Source organism: Capra hircus, chromosome 14 (assembly GCF_001704415.2).
Source record: "Capra hircus breed San Clemente chromosome 14, ASM170441v1, whole genome shotgun sequence".
NCBI lineage: Eukaryota > Metazoa > Chordata > Mammalia > Artiodactyla > Bovidae > Capra > Capra hircus.
Window position 1 is genome coordinate 8,884,159 of NC_030821.1, and position 22,953 is coordinate 8,907,111.

At 38.1% G+C, this 22,953-nt stretch overlaps 2 protein-coding genes and 1 long non-coding RNA gene across 11 annotated transcripts; 2 read left to right on the forward strand and 1 right to left on the reverse strand.

The window, feature by feature from the left end:
* LOC102191062 lies at positions 1,365-3,557 on the reverse strand. The gene is made up of 2 exons (XR_310548.3): positions 3,422-3,557; positions 1,365-3,311 (listed from the first exon to the last, which is right to left on the reverse strand). It is a non-coding gene; the product is annotated as an uncharacterized LOC102191062 (long non-coding RNA).
* OTUD6B (OTU domain containing 6B) lies at positions 3,724-22,749 on the forward strand. Its single transcript, XM_005689248.3, is given in 8 exon segments — positions 3,724-3,799; positions 3,802-3,912; positions 4,559-4,710; positions 7,195-7,275; positions 15,587-15,899; positions 17,485-17,546; positions 19,429-19,535; positions 20,216-22,749. Coding segments are annotated over 8 exon segments (972 nt in total). The 5' UTR covers positions 3,724-3,738; the 3' UTR covers positions 20,301-22,749.
* LOC108637511 (putative uncharacterized protein FLJ46204) lies at positions 13,241-15,578 on the forward strand. 9 transcript variants are annotated; one of them, XM_018058196.1, is made up of 4 exons: positions 13,241-13,615; positions 13,689-13,850; positions 13,920-14,008; positions 14,068-15,578. In XM_018058196.1, the coding sequence occupies exons 1-4, from the start codon at positions 13,381-13,383 to the stop codon at positions 14,539-14,541; spliced, it is 960 nt and encodes a 319-aa protein (XP_017913685.1). In that variant the 5' UTR covers positions 13,241-13,380; the 3' UTR covers positions 14,542-15,578. The 9 variants fall into 9 exon arrangements, with proteins under 9 accessions (XP_017913685.1, XP_017913684.1, XP_017913687.1 ...); XM_018058195.1 differs by having other exon boundaries at positions 13,241-13,850; XM_018058198.1 differs by having other exon boundaries at positions 13,241-13,785; positions 13,851-14,008.

A 22,953-nucleotide genomic window follows, 5' to 3' on the forward strand; every position in this document is an offset into this window, starting at 1 on the left:
TCTGTATGCAGGCCAGGAAGCAACAGTTAAAACTGGACATGGAACAAGAGACTGGTTCCAAATAGGAAAAGGAGTACGTCAAGGCTGTCTATTGTCACCTTGCTTATTTAACTTCTATGCAGAGTACATCATGAGAAACGCTGGACTGGAAGAAACACAAGCTGGAATCAAGATTGCCAGGAGAAATATCAATAACCTCAGATATGCAGATGACACCACCCTTATGGCAGAAAGTGAAGAGGAACTAAAAAGCCTCTTGATGAAAGTAAAAGAGGAGAGTGAAAAAGTTGGCTTAAAGCTCAACATTCAGAAAACGAAGATCATGGCATCTGGTCCCATCACTTCATGGCAAATAGATGGGGAAACAGTGTCAGACTTTATTTTTTGGGGGGCTCCAAAACCACTGCAGATGGTGACTGCAGCCATGAAATTAAAAGATGCTTACTCCTTGGAAGAAAAGTTATGAGCAACCTAGATAGTATATTCAAAAGCAGAGACATTACTTTGCCGACTAAGGTCCGTCTAGTCAAGGTCATGGTTTTTCCTGTGGTCACGTATGGATGTGAGAGTTGGACTGTGAAGAAGACTGAGAACTGAAGAATTGATGCTTTTGAACTGTGGTGTTGGAGAAGACTCTTGAGAGTCCCTTGGACTGCAAGGAGATCCAGCCAGTCCATTCTGAAGGAGATCAGCCTTGGGATTTCTTTGGAAGTAATGATGCTAAAGCTGGAACTCCAGTACTTTGGCCACCTCATGTGAAAAGTTGACTCATTGGAAATGACTTTGACGCTGGGAGGGATTGGGGGCAGGAGGAGAAGGGGACGACAGAGGATGAGATGGCTGGATAGCATCACTGACTCGATGGACGTGAGTCTGAGTGAACTCTGGGAGTTGGTGATGGACAGGGAGGCTTGTTGTGCTGCGATTCATGGGGTCGTAAGGAATCGGACACGACTGTGTGACTGAACTGACCTGAACTGATTTCATAACAGTAAAAATGTTCAAATATGTTATTTTCCAGCATTTAACTTAGCTTTTAGGCTTTTTTGCAATGTGATAATTTGTGATTTCTAGAAATATATTAAAGTTTTCTCTGCACCCTAGTGTAAGATCACTTAGAAATGTTTCAGGACAATTTGAAAATAATATAAATGCACACACACCTCTAAACTATTTACTTCTTAGTTATCTCAACTTTCATTTATTTGGCTTACTAAATGCTTTAAGTATTGAAGTCACAGTCGGACAGTTTTTGTGATGTGTATTTTCTTTAAAGGATTACTTCATTAATTCTAAGTACATAAAGTGTACTAATGTTAAATGTACGATTTTAAAAAACATGTATACATCAGTAAAACTATCACTCATAGGAAGATACTGAACATTTATTTTACAATGGATTCATGTTACCTACCACATAAAGCATCTTAAGTATTACAACCTGTACTGTATATTTTATAAATGTTATAGCTTGAGTTGTCTAATAAAAATATTGCTCCCTTATGACTCATTGTTTTCATATTCTTTAAATTCTTTTATGGTTTTCTACAAATGTGGGTATCCAGGATTATAGATTGATTTTTCATCCAATTTCAATCTTCTAAAATAGGAATATTTAACCAGTTTGAGTGTGGTAACTCAGCAGTACCTGTATCAATCTACTTTATGCCAATTTTAATGCTTCCTTGCTGTTTTCCACCACTTCCCCTACAATTTGAATATGTATTCTATTTGTAGCATTTATTGTCAAATTTACCTTCAAGGATCTACTACATAAAGCAGTAGGTACTCATTTTCCACAGGCAAGATGTACTTTAAACAAGGTTTCAATCCAGTACCACCCCAATCGATAATTTATAAAGTTTCTTTTTACACTACTAGTATTAGCATTACAAATTTGCTACTTTCCCACTCCTGTAATTATAACTAGTGGAAACAAAACTATACTACTGGTTTTCCCATTTTGTCAGGTTAACATTTGATATGCCTTTATTCTACAGGTTCTGTGCAGTGACAAAGTCCGTTTAATGTTTAACTTAAGAACATGCATATCTTTACATGCTAAAAATAAAGCAGTATTTTTTTTTTTGTTTTACATATTGAACATTTAGCATGCCTCATAAGCTGAAATTTTAGACCCAGTTTACATATTTATATTTGCATTTAGTTTTATAATTCTACATAACACTGTAACCTTAAGGCTGTTTAACTAAACCTTACCACCAAGTTTTTTATCCCTTTGCCTCCTTAGTCTTATTATTTTAATCCATGTTTTTTGTTGGCTGCAGTACATCATTTAACAAAGTTTTCAATGGCAGTACTTAAAAGATATACTTTCTCAGCCTCTGCATATCTGTGAACGCTTCCAATTGCCTTGGTACAGAAATAACTTGTCAGGATATCTAACTGGTTCAAAACTATTTGCCTTTAAAACCATAGATGGGCTCCCCACATGGTAAAGAATCCGCCTGCCAGTGAATGAGGCAAAAGAGACACCTGTTCCACCTTGGGGTGAGGAAGATCCCCTGGAGGAGAAAATGGCACCCCACTCCACCATTCCTGCTGGGAGAATCCCCCAGTCAGAGAAGCCTGATAGTCCATGGGGTCGTAAAGAGCAGAATATAAGACTGAGCCTGAGCAAAAACTGTAGATACTGTTTTCTGACATTTACAGTTGCAAGGGAAAAATCTGAAGTCAGGCTAACTTTTATCCTTTTATAAGTGGCTTGTCTTCTCTGGCGTACTTGTGGACTTTTTTTCCTTACCCTTTCTAATTAAAAAAAAAAAACTAGCAGGATATATCTAGGTACTGCTTTCTTTTCACTAAAACTGAATGGCACCCTGCGAGTCTTTTCTACTTGTAGATCTAGTTTCTTAACTCTGAATATTTTTCTCCAGTTAGTTCCTTAATTACAGTTTCAGCTTCATTTGCTTTGTCTTCTGTGTCAGGTATTCCTATTATGCATAGATTTTATCACCTGGACAGGTCATCGAGGGCTTCCTTCTTCTCTTTACTTGATTCCTTTTTGTTTTTGTTTTTTCCTGCATGCTGTGAAAATTTCTCGTTTTGCGTTCACTTCAGTAATTCGATTTTGTGCCCCATCAGATTTGAACATTTCCGTTCTCTCAGCTCCTTCGCACTTTTCAAGTGCTCCGACAAGAGCAATTTTTATCATTAAGCATAGGTCTTTAAGCTCTGGTGCGATATGATACTTAATCCTTGCTATATCTTCTGTTTCCACCGCTATACTCGTTTCAAGAGGCGGCATTTTCTCAATTAGCTGTTTTCTTTCGGACCTGCGGTATCAAGACCTTGAAAATAAGAAAAAAAGAACTCAATCCCCTACTGTTTGACTGAATCAACACAAAGATTTCCAATGAGAATTATTCAAGATTTTGTTGAAATGTTTTTTCTTTCTTACCTTTTGAACAACCCTTCTAAGCAATGGCACCAAAAGGGAAAGATGTTTCGATTAACGAACAAAACACACGTCCGAAAAAAGTTCCCTCTACGTCATCTCTGCAAGCCTCAATCTACGTCATCTCTGCACTGCTCAAGTCAGGGCCAATAGACTAGCGCTCACTTGCAAACATCAGCCGACGGAGCCACACCCACAACCGGCCGATACGCTCCACCCCGCCGCCCCCCCCAATCAGCGCGGGTCAAGGGAGTGCGCACGCGCAGACCTTTGACCTTGCGATACCGCCTTAAGGCGGGGCTGGATGCCAGTCGCGGCCAATGGCGCGCGGGGTGAAGGTTGAAAGGTGGAAGGTGGCGCTAGGCCGTGGCGCTGGTTCTCCTCAGCGCGTGTGCTGGGCTGTCTACCCGTCATGGAGGCAGTCTTGACTGAGGAGCTTGATGAAGAGGAACAGCTGGTGAGACGGCATCGCAAAGAGAAGAAGGAGCTGCAAGGTGACGGGGGAGCGGGGAACCCAGGAGTCGCCAGGACCCAGGGAAGGGAGCGTGGCGGGTCGTTTCTGGGGAACGTTGAGGGACTTCTGAACCCTTCTAGGCTTTTTCAGGGTAGCCAGTGACCTACATCCCAGGCCCCCTTAATCCCCTCGACCTTCAAAAGCTTCCTCTTTTCGGGTGCGCCGCGTTCCCCCATCCTGTGAGGGCGCCGGGGTGCGGGTTTCTGAAAACCCTTGTTAGCCACAGTCTTGGATTCAGGCCCCCCCCTTTCCTGGTCCTGCCCTAGTTAACCGACACTTGGTCCTAATGGGTGAGTTTCGAAATATCTCACCTCAGTTTTAAGGACTCGGAAAGGAGAGTTGAAAGATAGAAACGTTTAAGTTTCTCCCCCCCCCCCCCACCGCCCGCCCTTTCCTCATCCCACACCAAACTCACGGTTATGTTATTATTATTATCTTTTTTTGAGAGAGGGCCTCAGCTTCATCTGGACTCTTCTCTGTAGCTGTCTGTTTTGTAATTTGTCTTTTTGCTTTCATAATTGCTTTTTTCCTGTACCCTTTTCTTCTTACCATCTCCTTATTGCTATTATCTCTTATTTCCTCTTAATCCCTTGGTTTTTGACGTAATGATTTTGGTGGCTTTTCAGCCAAAATACAGAGTATGAAGAATGCTGTTCCCAGGAATGACAAAAAGAGGAGGAAGCAACTTACAGAAGATGTTGCTAAGTTAGAAGCAGAAATGGAACAGAAACATAGAGAGGAGCTGGATCATTTGAAGCTGACTTCTAAAGAGAGTAAAGTATGTGAAAGTAATGTTTCTCCTTGTCTACAACATCGGAAAGCACAGTTAACTCTATAAAATCCATAGATTTTATATAGATTCTGTTACACAGTTAACTATATAAGTATATGAAATGTAAAACTGGAGAGAAAGAAGGCACTTAGTCATGCTCAGGCATCACCTTTCATTGGTATTTTTCTGATCAGGTTTACATGGTAGTGTGTTTTTTAAGGAAGGACAGCAAAGAAAGTCTGCTGCCCCAAAGATGAACGGATTCATAAAATGGGCTAGAGGAAGCTTTATCAAAAGAAAGTGGAAGACCAGTCTCCTAGTGTCAGAATTGCTATTAAATAGTATTTGAACCTGGGCAAATTTACTTAATCTTCTCAAGCATCAGTTTCTTCACATGTATGATACAAATACTACTGCTGTTTAAGCACAAGATTTTTCTAAGAAATAGAATAAATGTAAAATCATTTTTTAAGTTATGAAAGTGCTTTATGAGCAAGTTGTAATAAATAGAAATTTACTGATGTTTCTTGGGTAAATTGGAGCATGTTAACTGTCATCAGTTTAGCTAATATGTATCTCATCAGTATAGCTGCACACAGTGTATTGTATGCCACATACTTTGTTTAATGCATTCATTTTCTCAAATAATTCTCACAATAACACACTGGTCAGTGTTACCTCTGAAGTAAGTGTAGATAATCCCAGTTTTAAAGTGGGAGACAGATTCAGAGAGATTAAAAACTGCCTTCTAAATTTATAACAACTGTTAAGTATCAAAGTCCAAATTCAAATTTAGAGCGCTTACTCCAGAAGGTAAATACTGAATTCTGTTATAATTTTTATCTAGAGTGATAATTTATTTCATGGGTTTTAGATGTCAAATATCATAGACTCCTCACTCTCATTTTTGATAGTCTCATTTTTGATAGTTGAAAAGTTCTCATGTCTATGCAAGATTTTATCAAGTAGTAGTAGTAAAGTTGCTAAGTCTTGTCCGACTCTTGTGACCCCATAGACTGTAGCCTGCCAGGCTCCTCTGTCCATGGGATTTTCCAAGCAAGAATACTGGAGTGGATTGCCGTTTCCTTCTCCAGGGGATCTTCCCGACCTAGGAATCGAACCCAGGTCTCCTTCATTGCAGGCAGATTTTTTACCAACTGAGCTATAAGAGAAGCCCAAGATCTTATCTACCATAAATAAATTTTATTTGGTTTATTTTTGATCTGCTGTTGACAGGGAAAATGGCTTGTTTATACTAAGTTTAATAACTTAGTTTTATTTTCTTGAAGTTTTTTTGCCATTCATCAAGATCCTGGCCTTCCTTGCCTTTAACACACTTTATTAAAATCCAAGTAACAAGGCATGCTTCCAGGTGTTTGTATTGTTAGAGTCATGGCATTCCTAATTATCTCCTTATCTTTTCTGTTAGTGAGATAGGTTAGTCTCTCAGGCCCTTCAATTGTGAGATTTCTTTCCTAGGTTTCGAAGGTGAAAAATGTTTGATTGTTAAGTGACATATTGTCCAACTGTTAAAATACAAACTCTCTTCATACTTTGAACTATTACCTTTTTAAAATTTTAACTGAAACTTGTTTTCTTCTAGAATGTCACCTGAATTCTTTTGTCATTTCTTTCTCTTTTTTTCCCCAGTTGTTTCTTTGTATCTTGCCTGTTGTCAGTATGGCAGTTTGTAAATTTTAGCACATTCCTCTGAAAAACTGTAAGAATCCTATTTCACTCTTTGAAGTTTTAATCTTATTTTGATATTTTGATCCTTTGGGCCAAAGAGACTTAGAGACTGCTGACTCTTGTTATTAGAGGCTTTGATATGTTCCATGTTTGTGTCACCTAAAAACTAGCTTAATATATAGTTGTGGTAATAAAATACTAGCTGTTAATCCTGATAGTAAATAAGTCTAAATCTGTTTTCTTTAGCAAACATATAACAGTCATTTGAAGATTAAGACTGATTGTAATGTCTTAATAATAACTATAAATTAACAAATTTCTACTAGGGTCAAGAAGCATTGCTTATCAGGTTTTGGCTAACTATGATGGAGGAAGGCCTTTGCCCCCATTTTTGAGGTTATGAAAGTAGTATAAACTGAGCCAACACAGGACCTTATATATTTTATAAAGTAAAACATTTAGAGATGGGAAGGGTGGTGCACTGAATGAATTGGCACTTGTAGGAAGTATTTATATGAATGGAGTAGGCATTCTGAGATGGAAGGAAACCATGCAGAAATAAGCATTGTCTTTGTAGAGCTATAAGGAAAGTTCTTGGGAACCTGACAAATTCTCTCTAAAATATAGAGAAAGTATATACAACCATGTCATTTAGTATTGTATCTAGTGCTGTTATTCAGATTTGAATTGTGGAATGACACATAATATGTGACTTGCAATAATAATTTAATAATCTAATACTTTAAATAATAACTTAAAGGTATTTTTCCTTAACTTGGTAATGTTTTTTGTTTCCTTTAGATAGATTCTGTTGCTGTCAATATTTCAAACTTGGTTCTTGAGAATCAGCCACTTCGGATATCAAAAGCACAAAAGAGACGGGTATGAAAGTCGCCTAGTATTTGTTAATGCTATGTGTGTAATACTATATTAGGTGTTGTATTGGAAGGGAATAGAAAAAAAAAAAAAAAAGGGAGTTCCCTTGCCAAAGGACCTAAACTGACATTTATTAGGCTTTGAAGTGAACTCGCTCAGTCGTGTCCGACTCTTTGTGACCCCGTAGACTGTAGCCTACCAGGCTCCTCCGTCCAGGCAAGAATACTGGAGTGGGTTGCCATTTACTTCTCCATGGGATCTTCCCGACCCAGGGATTGAACCAAGGTCTCCCACATTGTGGGCAGACGCTTTTACTTTCTGAGCCACCAGGGAAGCCCTATTAGGCTTTAGATTATATGAAATCTCATTTAGTCTTGACAGTAATCCTGTGAAGTAGGATTTCTTATCCTCATTTTATAGATAAGAAAATAGATAGATAAGAAATGTCCAGTCTGCAGTTCTCATAGGAGGGTGGATCTAGGAAAGAGGGTGTGAAAAGGATATTTTTTACAAATATATTTTTCCAGACTTAATTTAGAATCTGAAGAGTGTGAGCCCAGGTGATTCTGATGTACAGCTTCGGTTAAGAACTATGGTATTAAGTGATAAAAGAAGAATTTGAACCTAGAAGTTAAGATATATAGATACACAAAATTAACAGGATTATGTAGTTATATATGTATTGGTTGTGATGAAAATTTAGAGAAGGAAAAATTCACTGTGCTAAGTGTTAAATAGTTGGTATTTTATGGAAATATAATTATTTAGTTAGGCTATTTGGAGTAAGTGAGACATCTTGCACAAAAACATGTGAGAATGAAATTTTGCATCATCAAAGAGCTATAAGGAAACTGATTTATTGGATGTAATAAGTTTATGATATCAAAATTATGAAAATGTGATTAGATAGAAAAGGGCTTTTCACTTTGAAAAAGAACAAGTTTAAATCCAGTCTTTTTATTTTCAAATATTGTTTTATTAACACAGTGTTTTCTAGGATTCAAATGTTTATTTTAAACTAGCTTGTATCTTATAATTTAGTAGTAAATATAATTTAGTATGTACATTTAATAAAGCATGGAATTGGTGTCAGTCAGGTGGAGATTTTAATCCCACTGTGGTGGCTTTGGATAAGATTCTTAACCTTTCTAAGCCTTAGTTTCACATGTATGAAATGGCAGTGGAAGTGTTAGTTGTTCAGCCATGTCTGATCCTTTGGACTCTTTGCAATCCCTTGGACTGTAGCCCTCCAGACTTCTCTGTCCATGGAATTTTAAAGGCAAGAATACCAGAGTGGGTTGATACTCCCTTCTCCAGGGGGTCTTCCTGACCCAGGGATTGAAACCAGGTCTCTATCATTGCAGGCAGATTCTTTACAATCTGAGCCACCAAGGAAGCCCATGTTTAGAATAGGAGAAAATTAATACCTACTTCATAGAGTTATTGTGAATGTTAAATAATTTAATGTTTCCAAAGCCCTAACACAAGGCCTGAAGAACTGCTGGGTCAGCAAATGATACTGTTTTTCACTGTGTTTAAGTACTGCATAGTACACCGCTTAAGAAATTCAACCTAAGACAATTTGTTTGAAAGTTGCTTAAGTTGCAAATTGTCAAGCATTTCTTATACTAATGTAAAATTTTATTCTTGAGTAATTATTATAATTGTGAACTTCATAGACTCATGAAATTTAGGTTTTATGGTATCTTAGAGGTTATGGCAACCCACTCCAGTACTCTTGCCTGGAAAACCCCATGGGCAGAGGAGCCTGGTAGGCTGCAGTCCATGGGGTCGCTACGAGTCAGACACAGCTGAGCGACTTCACTTTCACTTTTCACTTTCATGCATTGGAGAAGGAAATGGCAACCCACTCCAGTACTCTTGCCTGGAAAACCCCATGGGCAGAGGAGCCCGGTAGGCTGCAGTCCATGGGGTCGCAAAGAGTCGGACACGACTGAGTGACTTAACTTTCACTTTTCACTTTCATGCATTGGAGAAGGAAATGGCAACCCACTCCAGTATTCTTGCCTGGAGAATCTCAGGGACAGAGGAGCCTGGTGGGCTACCATCTATGGGGTCGCACAGAGTCGGACATGACTGAAGTGACTTAGCAGCAGCAGCAGCAGCAGCAGCAGCAGCAGCAGCGCTTATCTTGAGAAATTTGTATGCAGGTCAGGAAGCAACAGTTAGAACTGGACATGGAACAACAGACTGGTTCCAAATAGGAAAATTAGTATGTCAAGGCTGTATATTGTCACCCTGCTTATTTAACTTCTATGTAGAGTACATCATGAGAAACACTGGGCTGGAAGAAGCACAGCTGGAATCGAGATTGCTGGGAGAAATATCAATAACCTCAGATATGCAGATGACACCACCCTTATGGCAGAAAGTGAAGAGGAACTCAAAAGCCTCTTGATGAAAGTGAAAGTGGAGAGTGAAAAACTTGGCTTAAAGCTCAACATTCAGAAAATGAAGATCATGGCATCTGGCCCCATCACTTCATGGGAAATAGATGGGGAAATAGTGGAAACAGTGTCAGACTTTATTTTTTGGGGCTCCAAAATCACTGCAGATGGTGACTGCAGCCATGAAATTAAAAGATGCTTGCTCCTTTCAAGAAAAATTATGACTAACCTAGATACCATATTGAAAAGCAGAGACATTACTTTGATGACTAAGGTCCTTCTAGGCAAGGCTATGGTTTTTCCAGTGGTCATGTATGGATGTGAGAGTTGGACTGTGAAGAAGACTGAGTGCCGAATTGATGCTTTAAACTGTGGTGTTGAAGAGGAGTCTTGAGAGTCCCTTGGACTGCAAGGAGATCCAACCAGTCCATTCTGAAGGAGATCAACCCTGGGATTTCTTCGGACGGAATGATGCTAAAGCTGAAACTCCAGTACTTTGGCCACCTCATGCGAAGAGTTGACTCATTGGAAAAGACTCTGATGCTGGGAGGGATTGGGGGCAGAAGGAGAAGGGAACGACAGAGGATGAGATGGCTGGATGGCATCACTGACTCGATGGACGTGAATCTAAGTGAATTCCAAGAGTTGGTGATGGACAGGAAGTCCTGGTGTGCTGTGATTCATGGGGTTGCAAAGAGTCGGACACGACTAAGCAGCTGAGCTGAACTGAACTGAGAGGTTATCTATTCACCAGCTCTCTACTTAACGACATATGTTCTTTCTGTTATAGTCTTATAATTGTCATCTGTTTTCTATAGGTCAGAAGTGAAGGGCAGAAATTTTGCATAACAAAATATTTGTTGGAATTGACTCTGCTTAGTGTATAGTAGTATATAGTATATACATACCTTAGAGTGTGTTTGCTCAGTCATTGTCGTGTCCAACTCTTTGCAACATCATGGACTGTAGCCCGCCAGGCTCCTCTGGGATATCCCAGGCAAGAATACTGGAATGGGTTGCCATTTCCTTCTCCAGGGGATCGTCCTGATCCAGGTATTGAACAGGTGTTTCTTGAGTCTGCTGCACTGGCAGGTAGACTCTTTACCACTAGTGTCACCTGGGAAGCCCATGCATGTTAGAGTGAAGTTGCTCAGTCGTGTCCAACTCTTTGCAGTCCCATGGACTGTAGCCTGCAAGGCTCCTCTGTCCATGGGATTTTCCAGGCGAAAACATGAGTGGGTTGCCATTTCCTTCTCCAGGGGATCTTTCCCACCCGGGAATCAAACCCAGGTCTCCTGCATTGCAGACAGACAGTTTACTGTCTGAGCCACCAGGGAAGCCCCTGTATCTTAGAGAAGCAACTGTTTAATTCTAGAAAAGGATACAACTCCTTTATGTCTATCAAAGTTTGTTCACTCTACCTTGTCCCTTAGGCAACAAGACAAATGCTTACCTTTCTCAAACATTTTGTTACTTTTCTCCTAAAATATTGCATAGCTGAAATGCATGCTTTTTCCAGCTATAGTGTCAAAAAATGTATACTTTTATAGTCAGCAGATTGGCAACACTTCTCTGCCAGTTCAACACTTGGCAGAGAAAACACCCTGGTAAGTAATGCCCAAAGTTTCTTACTGCTTCGTTGTGTTAATAGGATTTTGGAGCAGAAAACACTGAGTTTATAGTATTTAAGAAAATGGGACCTGAAAACAAGGGTAGATAATTGAATCTTAGACTTATATTGAACCACTTCCCACCCCACTCCCCACTCCCCCCCACCCAGAGGCACCAAAGGATGAAAAGTCAATCTAGAAAAGCATAGGGAGTATTTTGTTTACTTCAGAGAGCTTCAGTGAAAACTCATTGATACAGTAGAAACAGCCTGAAGTAGAACGTAGAACTGGGTTCCAAAAATTTGAAATTTGAGAGCCGGAATGAGATCTCCCTCAGTTTCTTTATATTATAAACGAGAAAGCTGAGGAGTCTCAAGTTGTCTCAGTGGCATGCTAAAAGTTTACAGCTGCTGCACTGGTTCCTAGCTCTTAATATTTATCTTCAAATTTGTTTTTGCTGTTGCTATACCAGAATGAGTCTAGTTTTACTGACAGTGTATGTATGAATTATTGTGCTATTTTCATCTCACATACATTTTCATTGGAGTTTATTGATGCCATTTTGTCCCCAGGACTAGGGTTGTAAAATGGAAATTGCTCATGCCATTGGAAAACTGCCATTGGAAAACTTCATATAGTAGAAGAATGTTGGGAAAACAATCCAGTGTGTTTTCTACTGGGTGTCCTGGAAAGGAAATGTAGTTGCTGTGTAATATTGATGCAGAGCATGAGGGGAAAAAAAATGAGATTCCTTGATGAGTATTTTAGAGGCTTAAATTAAGGTTTTATAGATAGTGTAAAGTTCCAATTTTCCGATAGTACTTGACATCATTAACTCCAGCTCCTATCTGCTCCAACTTTTATTCTGATTCAGGTGCCTGGATAGAAGGAGCTCTCTGTTGTCCCTGGTCCCTGCTCAGCTCCTAACCAACTGTATGGCCTTTTGAAATCTTTCTTCATGCTATTTTGGAAATCTTCCTTTCCTCAGAAGAGGAAAATGAGGAGTTTTGGATTAGATGATATTCAAGGTGCTTATTCTTCCTCTCCCCTCTGAAAAATGTTTTCTGTAGTCTTTTAAAAAGTAATAGTGCCATCTTGTGTTTTAAGGTTTTATGCCACTGTGATCCACAGTTGTAGATATGCAATGAAATAAATTGTATCATGTTACTTTTGGCCTGGTTTGAGTTGGAAAGAAAAAATTTAAATAGGTTTATGTTTTATTAAGATAATACTGCTTCTGATTCAGAGAAGGCAATGGCACCCCACTCCAGTACTCTTGCCTGGAAAATCCTATGGACAGAGGAGCCTGGTAGGCTGCAGTCCATGAGGTCGCTAACAGTCGGACAAGACTGAGCGACTTCACTTTCACTTTTATGCAGTGGAGAAGGAAATGGCAACCCACTCCAGGGTTCTTGCCTGGAGACTCCCAGGGACGGGGGAGCCTGATGGGCTGCCGTCTGTGGGGTCGCACAGAGTCGGACATGACTGAAGTGACTTAGCAGCAGCTGCAGCTTTTGATTCAGGTAACTTAGGAAGCACTAGCGTTATCTGGCATGGCATATAATAAGCGTATAGTAGAAGCAGGTGGCATTAAGTGAAATTGAAATTTACCTTTCCATTCATATTTTCTGCTGTTACGGAAAGGTTAGAGCTGGGGATATAAAAATTTTTACCTGTATCTTCTTTTTCTTGGTTTATCCAAATCCTTCCCTGTAGTTTGCTACGAGTACATCAAAATCTATAGAATGTAGTTTAACTTTTTATTCTCTTAAGTTGAAAATACTTGCTCTCAGCGTACAAATAAAACATACCATGGACAGCTAGAGAGCTGTCCACACGCTCAGGCAGGCACATGTGCTATGTGCTCAGTCGTATCTGACGCTTTGTGACACCATGGACTGTAGCCTGCCAGGCTCCTCTGTGTGTGAAATTTTCCAGGCAAGGATACTGGAGTGGATACTGGAGTGCCGTTTTCTCTTCCAGGGATCTTCCCGACACAGGGATTGAATCCCGTCTCCTGCATTGACATTTTACCATTGAGCCACTTGGGAAGGTACCAGGGTACCCAAAAGAAACCATGGAGATTCGGAAACATGTTCACACACACACACTCAGGTGGTACCCGAAAGAAACCATGGAGATTCGGAAACATGTTCACACACACACACACACACGCAGGTGGAACCCGAAAGAAACCATGGAGATTCAGAAACATGTACACACACACACACACACACACACACGCGCACACGCACACACGCAGGTGGAACCCGAAAGAAACCATGGAGATTCAGAAACATGTACACACACACACACACACACACACAGGTGGAACCCGAAAGAAACCATGGAGATTCAGAAACATGTACACACACACACACACACAGACACACACACACAGACACGCACGCAGGTGGTACCCGAAAGAAACCATGGAGATTCAGAAACATGTACACACACACACACACACACACACACACGCACACGCACACACGCAGGTGGAACCCGAAAGAAACCATGGAGATTCAGAAACATGTACACACACACACACACACACACACAGGTGGAACCCGAAAGAAACCATGGAGATTCAGAAACATGTACACACACACACACACACACACACACACAGACACGCACGCAGGTGGTACCCGAAAGAAACCATGGAGATTCAGAAACATGTACACACACACACACACACACACACACACACACACGCAGGTGGTACCCAAAAGAAACCATGGAGATTCGGAAACATGTACACACACACACACACGCAGGTGGTACCCAAAAGAAACCATGGAGATTCAGAAACATGTACACACACACACACACACACACACACACACACACACGCAGGTGGTACCCGAAAGAAACCATGGAGATTCAGAAACGTACACACACACACACACACACACACACACACACACACACACGCAGGTGGTACCCAAAAGAAACCATGGAGATTCAGAAACATGTACACACACACACACGCACACATGCAGGTGGTACCTGAAAGAAACCATGGAGATTCAGAAACATGTACACACACACACATACACACATATGCAGGTGGTACCCAAAAGAAACCATGGAGATTCAGAAACGTACACACACACACACACACACGCACGCAGGCTCACACACAAAACAAAACTTGTTTTGTAATCCTACCATCCAGAGAAAAGCACTATTGTATGGATATCCTTTTGGTGCTTTTTGAACTATGTATGCATAGATTTTCATGTTATTAACTATGTACAGTCTTTTTTGCCTCCCACCTCATTTCTTGACGCTTTTCTCTGGTATTCTAGCTATATGAACTGTGTTCAGCCATGAATGAAGCATACAGTGCTTTCTGCCTTTTGATCCTTGTTATTCCAAGTGTCAGGAATTTTCTCTCTTTTCCCTAGTCTTCCCATTCTACTTCCTATCCATCCTTCATGTCATAAATCTCTCATTACCTTCTCCTCATCCCATCTTTGCATATGTTGGTATGGGAAGATTTCTTAGGAAATTTGAATAGAAGGAAAGCAAGTTGAAGAATGTAATAGATGATAGTACTTTTGTTAAAATACTGTTTTCTATAGATTTTCTATGAATACATCTGTATTTATTAAAATGCATAGGAAAAAAATCTAGAGGGATACCTATCAGATCTCTAGAGCAGGCTGAGAGATTGGCAGTGGTCCTTAAGGGGGACTTTAGATTATCTGTAATAGTTTTTTTAATAGAGAAGAATGTTTTTATCTGTTACTTAAGCTAAATGTGTGTGTGTTTGTATGTGCACAGTTTTTTTTTTTTTAATGCCGGATAAATAGAGCTGCTATACCATTCTAAAGACCTAAGCAAATTAATGCCCTACTCATGAACTGGTGATCTAGCACATTAAGACCTCACTGGTGGAGTAATAAGTTATAAAGCTTGGACTTAAGTATGATAATGATATTACTTTAAGGCCTAGGACAGCTCAATCTACCATAGTACTTTGAAGTCAGTAAGTCAAGTTTTTAGAAACTTGGCATATAGTTTCAGACAGACTTCACAGAAAAATTTGAGAGCCTTCTTTTGTTCCAAGACAGCTCCGTGCTGGGTGCACACAGATGAGAAATATTGTTTGCCTTTAGAAGAGTTCACAGTATAGAAAATTCTACAGGTGATGAGATCATCTATCTGATAGTGCTTGTGGGAGAAGGGAGAAAAATGTTTTTGAGAATCTTATATTTCTGTCCCTATGATAAATGTAAACAAGTCTTAATTATTAGGAATTAACTTTCCTACATTTTACCTTCTGCATAGGACAAAAAGGCTGCATTGGAAAAGGAGCGGGAAGAAAGGATAGCCGAAGCTGAAATTGAAAACTTAACCGGAGCTAGACATGTAGAAAGTGAAAAACTTGCTCAAATATTGGCAGCTAGACAGTTGGAAATTAAACAGATTCCATCTGATGGGCACTGTATGTATAGAGCCATTGAAGATCAGCTGAAAGAGCAGAACGGCGTTCTGACTGTGGCTGCCTTAAGGTGTCAGACTGCTAACTATATGCAGAGTCATGTGGAAGACTTTCTGCCATTTTTAACAAATCCTAATACAGGAGAAATGTATACTCCAGGTAATTTATTTTTCTCTGCTACATCTTGTTGCTGTTGCAGCTGTGATGGTTATTAAGTAAAGTGGTTTCTGGAACTGAGAATGGAAAAAAAAAAGAAAGCCTGAATAGTCCTATGGGGGGAAAACATCTCAACATTTAGGCAAAATTATTTTCTATGACTTTAGTAAATGATAGCACATTTTTGTATATCAAGATCTTTTTAAGTACTTAACTATTTTGTAGTTGAAAATATTAATCTTAAGATAAAAATAGGAATAGGGTTCATATTACTAGTTTAAAAAGTGTGTAAATAAGTTCATATTTCACAAAGTTAAGCTTTGCCTAGTCTCTGCAAGTATTGGATCTGAAGATGATCGGTAGAGAATGGATAGGAAAACTAATTCTTCCTTTTATCCTGTACTTTGGAAGATTTAATTTTATTCTTAATAAGTCATAATATTCAGGCAGAATTTGACTGCAAAACCTGCCTTATTAGTCTGTATAATATCTTTGATAGTTGAGAAGGTTAAAAAAAATGTACAACTAGCAAATAAAGGAGGAAACGAGTAAAAATTTGAAAAAGTTTCTGAAAGCGAAAGGGGAGTAAGGGAGAAAGTTAGTCCTTGAGATAAGACAGCAGACGTGGCAGTATCCCCTGAGAGTAAGTCATATGGTCAGGGTGGATTGAAGAGGGGAAGGCTAGGGTTGGCTTTTGTTTAATGAAGTCCCCAGCTGTGCTAGTTGTAGGGCAGGGGAGAGGAGGTGATACCTCAGCTTGGTGAATCAAAGAAAAAGACAAAAGCTGTAATTATCCCCAGTCCTTCAGTCAGTGTTTATTGAGGGCCGCAGCGTGCTGATGCACTGTTCTCACCACTGGGGATATGGGACAGTGAATAAGACGGGCATATAGAATGTGTTTTCTCCTAGATGCCCATAATTTTTTTCCTCTTCCTCTAAACACCAAGGGTGTTAGTGTTTTTTTCTGACTTTAACTTTCTGTATAACAGCAGTGTGTATGCTCAAGATATGCCGTTACAAACTCTGAAGTTAGGTCTTTTACCTCCTCTCAAGACTGATACAGGAAGACCTTCTTTTGGCTAGAACAATAAAGTAAACATTTCCAAAATATGTAGGCACTGTTTGATGTCACTGTCATCATATAGTCACTGGGAAAGGAGTTTCAACTCATTTGTACTTTGATTTTCTTCTCACATTTCTTATAGGGTTTTATAGTGCAGCCTGTTTTACAGAGGATGCATCTTTTAATCTTGTAGCATATTCTTTCAGATGCAGATTTGGATTTTGCAATATGAATGTGGTGGCAATTTTGGGGTCAGTGCTTGGATCAAGAGAGAGGTAGGCTTATAATTTAGTTGAGATTGCTAGACCTCAGGTTGAGAGAGAGAAACAGATGAATTGCTTTGCTCTTGGATGGAAAGATGGAGTGAGTTAAGTTTGGATTTGGGAAATGGATTAAATTCTGGAGGATATATGTGGAGAAAGAGGAAGTTCGTAACTTGGGTAGTTTCGTCAGGCATTGTGGGAGTTATAAAAGGGATCTAATATGAATTCTAAAAAGTGCTATATTCTGATCTGTTTCCTACAGAAGAGTTTGGAAAGTATTGTGATGATATTGTAAACACAGCTGCATGGGGGGGTCAACTTGAGGTAAGTTTGTTATTCATCGTGAAATTGTTAAATTATTTTTAAATCCCTTCTGTAGTTTCCAGACATATTTTTCAGGTGACCCAAATTTTTCTTTGACAATTCCTTTTCTTTATATATTTGCTATTTCTCTACTGATAAAACACTGATATAAGGAGTTAATATTCTTAGGCCTTTAATTTAATTATGTACCTTTGGGAACTGAAGCACTGTTTAATTTTAAGTAGCCCAGTGTTTGATCTGTGAGTTGGTGAAGCTAGTGTTGTCTGCGTATTTCCATTTGTGATCTTGCTACAGGCAATATATTTGAGTTTATGGACTTATGAAATTGAAGATTTTCTCAAATACAGTAAAATTTTACCCAAGTGGCTCAACTGATGAATATCACATTGGAAAATGTCAGAAATAGAAAACAATATTTTAATGTGAGATTACAGGTCAAATCCTACCATAACACATCTATTACAATTGTGTCTTGAGTTCCTAGTTGATACTGACTGATTTGAAAGCAGTATTTAAGGCATTAAAATTTACTTGCAAGAAAATATGTTTAGTCATTTGTAGGGAGTTAATCATGATTTTTTTTTAAAGCTCTAATTATTTATTTTACTGTTATCTTTGTTTCATTAAAGGAAAATAAAACCCCCGCGTGTGCAGATGGTGATGAGGTAGCTTGGGGTGTTAGAAGGCAGGGAGTAACAGGGAAAGTCTGGGGGCTGGGTGCTGGTTCCTTCTACTTCTCAGTTTTCCTACTTTGGGGGAGTCAGCCAACCTCCTGAGCTCCAGTTTCCTGATTATTGAATGAGGATAATAAAACCCCATGTGTATATGATAGTCCATTTGTATATATTAAACAAAGCAAAGGCTATATGCATTGAAGTTTGAAGCTAAAGTGCTACGTGGATGAATCTAGCAGTATTATTAATAATACTGTGTAATGATGATTGCTGCTGCTGCTGCTAAGTCGCTTCAGTCGTGTCCGACTCTGTGCGGCCCCATAGACGGCAGCCCACCAGGCTCCGCCACCCCTTGGATTGTCCAGGCGAGAACACTGGAGTGAGTTGTCATTCCCTTCTTCAATGCATGAAGGTGAAAAGTGAAAGTGAAGTCGCTCAGTCATGTCCGACTCTTAGCGACCCCATGGACTGCAGCCTACCAGGCTTCTCTGTCCATGGGATTCTCCAGGCAAGAGTACTGGAGTGGGGTGTCATTGCCTTCTCCGGTAATGATGATTAGCCATCTCAAATAGTTTGTGGCTCTGAGTATTTCACTTCAAGAATTAAGTTTGAAGATAGGACATGATTGCTTCATCCAAGTGTTTTTCTTAGCAGTGTTACATTTGTACCTCTTCTCAGCCACCAGAGGGAACTTGTTTCATATGCCTTAATGTCTTATATGCCTCTCCTGGGTCTTCGAAATTTGGGAAGGCTAGCTTTGTGACTACATTAGGAGTAATTAAAGATGCTTGAACTTTTAATAAGAATCTCAAATCAATGTGAGTTCTAGAGACATAAGTGACTTTTTAAATTGGAAAAACCTTTAAACATCTTTTGAAGGACATTTTCTCTTAAATCATTTGTTAATTCATTTGAAATAAGAGTTGCTATTTTCACAATGGAGTAAATTTAAATTATTAAAGAGAAATTCTGTATATGACTTCTGAAGACTTAGATGGGATGCTAAGATTTCCAGAGCTTGTTTTGCACCCTCCATTCCATGCCCTTTTACTGAGCTCTTGATGTGTATTAAGGAATAGAAGTAGATCCCTGCTCTGACTGGTTGCCTTGTTCATGCATCAGCTAAGTAGTTTATGATTTGAATAAGATTTACCTCTATTTCTCTTACAAATTATATATATATATAGTTTTCATTTTGTCTTTTATAGCTAAGAGCCTTGTCTCACATTTTACGAACACCAATAGAGATAATACAGGCAGATTCTCCTCCTATAGTAGTTGGTGAAGAATATCCAGAAGATCCATTAATACTTGTGTAAGTACCTAGAAATTCCTACTGTTAACATTTTTCATAATTAAGACAAAAGGGATTATGAAAAATTTTAGGTTATGTTGATTAATCAAAACAAGTCTATTTTCAGCAGTATTAATTATGCTTATTTCATCTTAAAGGCTACAGAATTAGAAAGCATTGTCAAAATACATGGTTTAGATAATTGTTTAAACCTTTTGTGATTTAGTCTTATGTATGTGTTAAGAATAAAGTCATTTCTAAAGGTTACAAAATTTGAGGATTATTTTTAATGTTCTTCTGGTTTGACATTAATAATGCTAAAAGTTTCAGCAAGTGTAAAAGCTGAAATACACTCATGTTGCATTATTGTTTATTCTTTAGAGATTTTTTTCTTTATATTGTAAAAGTATTTTACATAATTGAGAGTTCTCTGAAACACAGCATGGAGAATTTGCCATCTCAGTCTTTTTTTTCACTCTAATGATTGTGTCTTACCGGACAAACCCAGCAGAGTTACTGAACCATATTTTACTCACTGATGATGCTTTTTAAATGGTGTTAAAGTTTTAAGGAATGAAGTCTATTGAATGATACCCCTGTGAAGTGATTAATTCAGAGTACTTGGTTTTAAATACATAAAACATTTATATACAGTGAAATACTTTTGTCTAAATTACTTATTTCTCCTTTTTTCATTTCAGTTATATGAGACATGCATATGGCTTAGGAGAACACTACAATTCTGTTACACGGTTGGTGAACACAGCTACTGAAAATTGCAGCTAGTCTATAAAATGTTGCTATTATGTTAGTGTGCTGATCTGAGTATTAATACTAAGTATTGGATTATTTTCAGTGTTTCTGAAAAAACACAACTACCTTAAATCAGTTTTATGGCAAAGCTACTAATAGGTTTTAAAAAAACGTGTCCGAGAGAAACTTTAACCAATGTCCCCTTAATGGTGTTTTAAAAACACTTGTAAGTTCTTTGTGAAGAATATCATTTATAGACCAAGATGGTACCCTGATTGTTGATATTTTTATTAAATATAAGATTCTGAACATTCTATTCTGTGTTGAAGTTGTTAAAAAAAATTTTTTTTTCTCCTTATACCGAAAGCTTTCAGTAACTGTATCAATGTAATTTTTCGTGAAGAAGTGAAATGACTCAGTCTCTTTGACATTGCAATAATGTGGTGATGGTGATAACAAATATAATTAATGTGTATAAATAATTTGATTGCAGTAACATTGCTGTTGATGGGATTAATGCTGTGACTTTTTTTAACATTTATCTTTAATTGGAGGATAATTGCTTTAGAACGTTGTGTTGGTTTCTGCCATATAACAACATGAGTCAGCCTTAAGTATACATATATCCCTTCCCTCCGGAACCTCCCTCCCATCACTGCCCTTCCCACCCCTTTAGGTTGATGCTGTGACATTTTTGTAACCCCATCAAAGTGCAGCTAAAAAGGTTGCTTTAATAAAAATAAAAATGTCTTTTATTTGTATATAACTTTAAAAGATGCAGCACATTATTGCTTTTCTAATTCATTGATTATTCTTTGTCAGAATGGTTGTGACATCATTTCTTGATTATCTTAACTATAAATTTTTATATTCTTTGTTGTACTTTCTCCATCACTACTCAGCTGCTTTGCTTTCCTTGCACCCTTTTCCACTGAGAAATAAGTTATTAGCTTCTGTTATTCTTTAACTTGTGCAAATTGAAGGAGTAGCAATTTGTAAATTTATAAAAGGGTCCAAGGCCAAATTTACTTCAAATTCTTCTTCTTTTCCAATTTGTCTTATAAGGTCTCTCTTTTTGCTTCATTCTCTAGGTTTAGGGAAAGCCTTTGTTACTATTATTTTATTAGCCTTATTAATTTCATCTTTCCTCAAATATTTGAAAATATTTGTTTCAAATATCTGGGAATTTTTATGTTATATATATGGAGAAAGCTGAAAGCCACTATTGTAAAATCAGTATAGTACTTTTCAGTTGAATGATTTGTCAGATCAGATTTTTAGTTATTTATAAAAATATTTTAAGAAGATGGTACACCCATATGTACAAATGTGTGTGATAATTTGTTATGTAAGGGGTTTTATGATAATGAGACCTTTTTGGTTTGATCTGTTTTTCTCAGATAAGTAACTAATAACATTTTACATCAAGTGTATATAAAGTTTGAATTTTTTTCTCCATGAATGCAGCAAATTTTTCTGAGTAAATACTGGGTTTTACGAGCTTCCCCAGTGGCTCAGTGGTAAAGAATCCACCTGCAATGCAGGAGGTATGGAGACCCGTGTTTGATCCCTGGGTCGGGAAGATCCCCTGTAATGGGAAATGGCAACCCACTCCAGTAATCTTGCCTGCAAAATTCCATGGACGGAGGAGCCTGGTGGGCTGCATAGTCTGTGGTGTCAACAGAGTTGGACACGACTGAATAACTAAGTAACAACAACTGGGTTTTATAACATAGAAAACAGGGTATCAGTGTTATGTATTCAGCAGGTGACAGTGTGGGGAACTATTGAGCAGATAAGTGCTGCATGAAGGTTTTACATACTTGCAAAGACTAAGAACCACTCTGCCTGCTAAGCAGAATATATTCTGAATGCTGCTTGTTTTGTAATGCTGGATCTGGATTTTTTTGCAAAGGAGGGGCAATGGGTAATCTGTTATTTTAAAATTAAAAGAGAAGCATTAAGCAATAAAATAAGATATAGTGAAATCTAGTTATTGTAAATTCCCACTGTACTTAAAGTATTATAAAATAACTTATGGGCTATTTTTTTCTAGAAGGGTGAATAGAATTTTCTTGATTATAGGTATATTTTTAATTTTTAAATGGCCAATATGGTTACGGACAGAATTTGTATGTTTCAGCTTCTGTTCTTTTATAAAACTTGAGATAAAAATTATTTTAGCTGTGACCTAAAATTAAAGTCTGAAAAATGGCATATGTTAAGTTAAAAGCAGCGTATACTAGTTTAGTTTGCTGTATGATGCTGATCTCGTAGGAAAATCTGATAAGCTTTCTTTTGCCTGACTTAGAAAAGTATATGTCAGAGTTCTGGAATATGTCTAATTCAGTGAATTTTATCTGCTTAAGTATGTTTATAACATATAAAGCAAATAAGGATGTGTAACTATAGTTAACAGTACAGTTTTGTTCATATTATCTAATGTTTGCTAAAAGAAAAAATAAAAGATGAAATAAATGAGCATTGTTTAAATTGTTATTCTTTAATACTTTTAGAATATAGAAGTAGAGAAAACTTTTTGAGAATTTTATTTAGTTTTTATTTTGTCCTCATGTATAATTGAAAATAACAGAGATTCTAATATTTATGTATTATTTTGTTATTTTAAAATAAGGGCAAATTAGAAGACTATCCAAATCTCTTGGATGTTAAAGAAAAATGAATA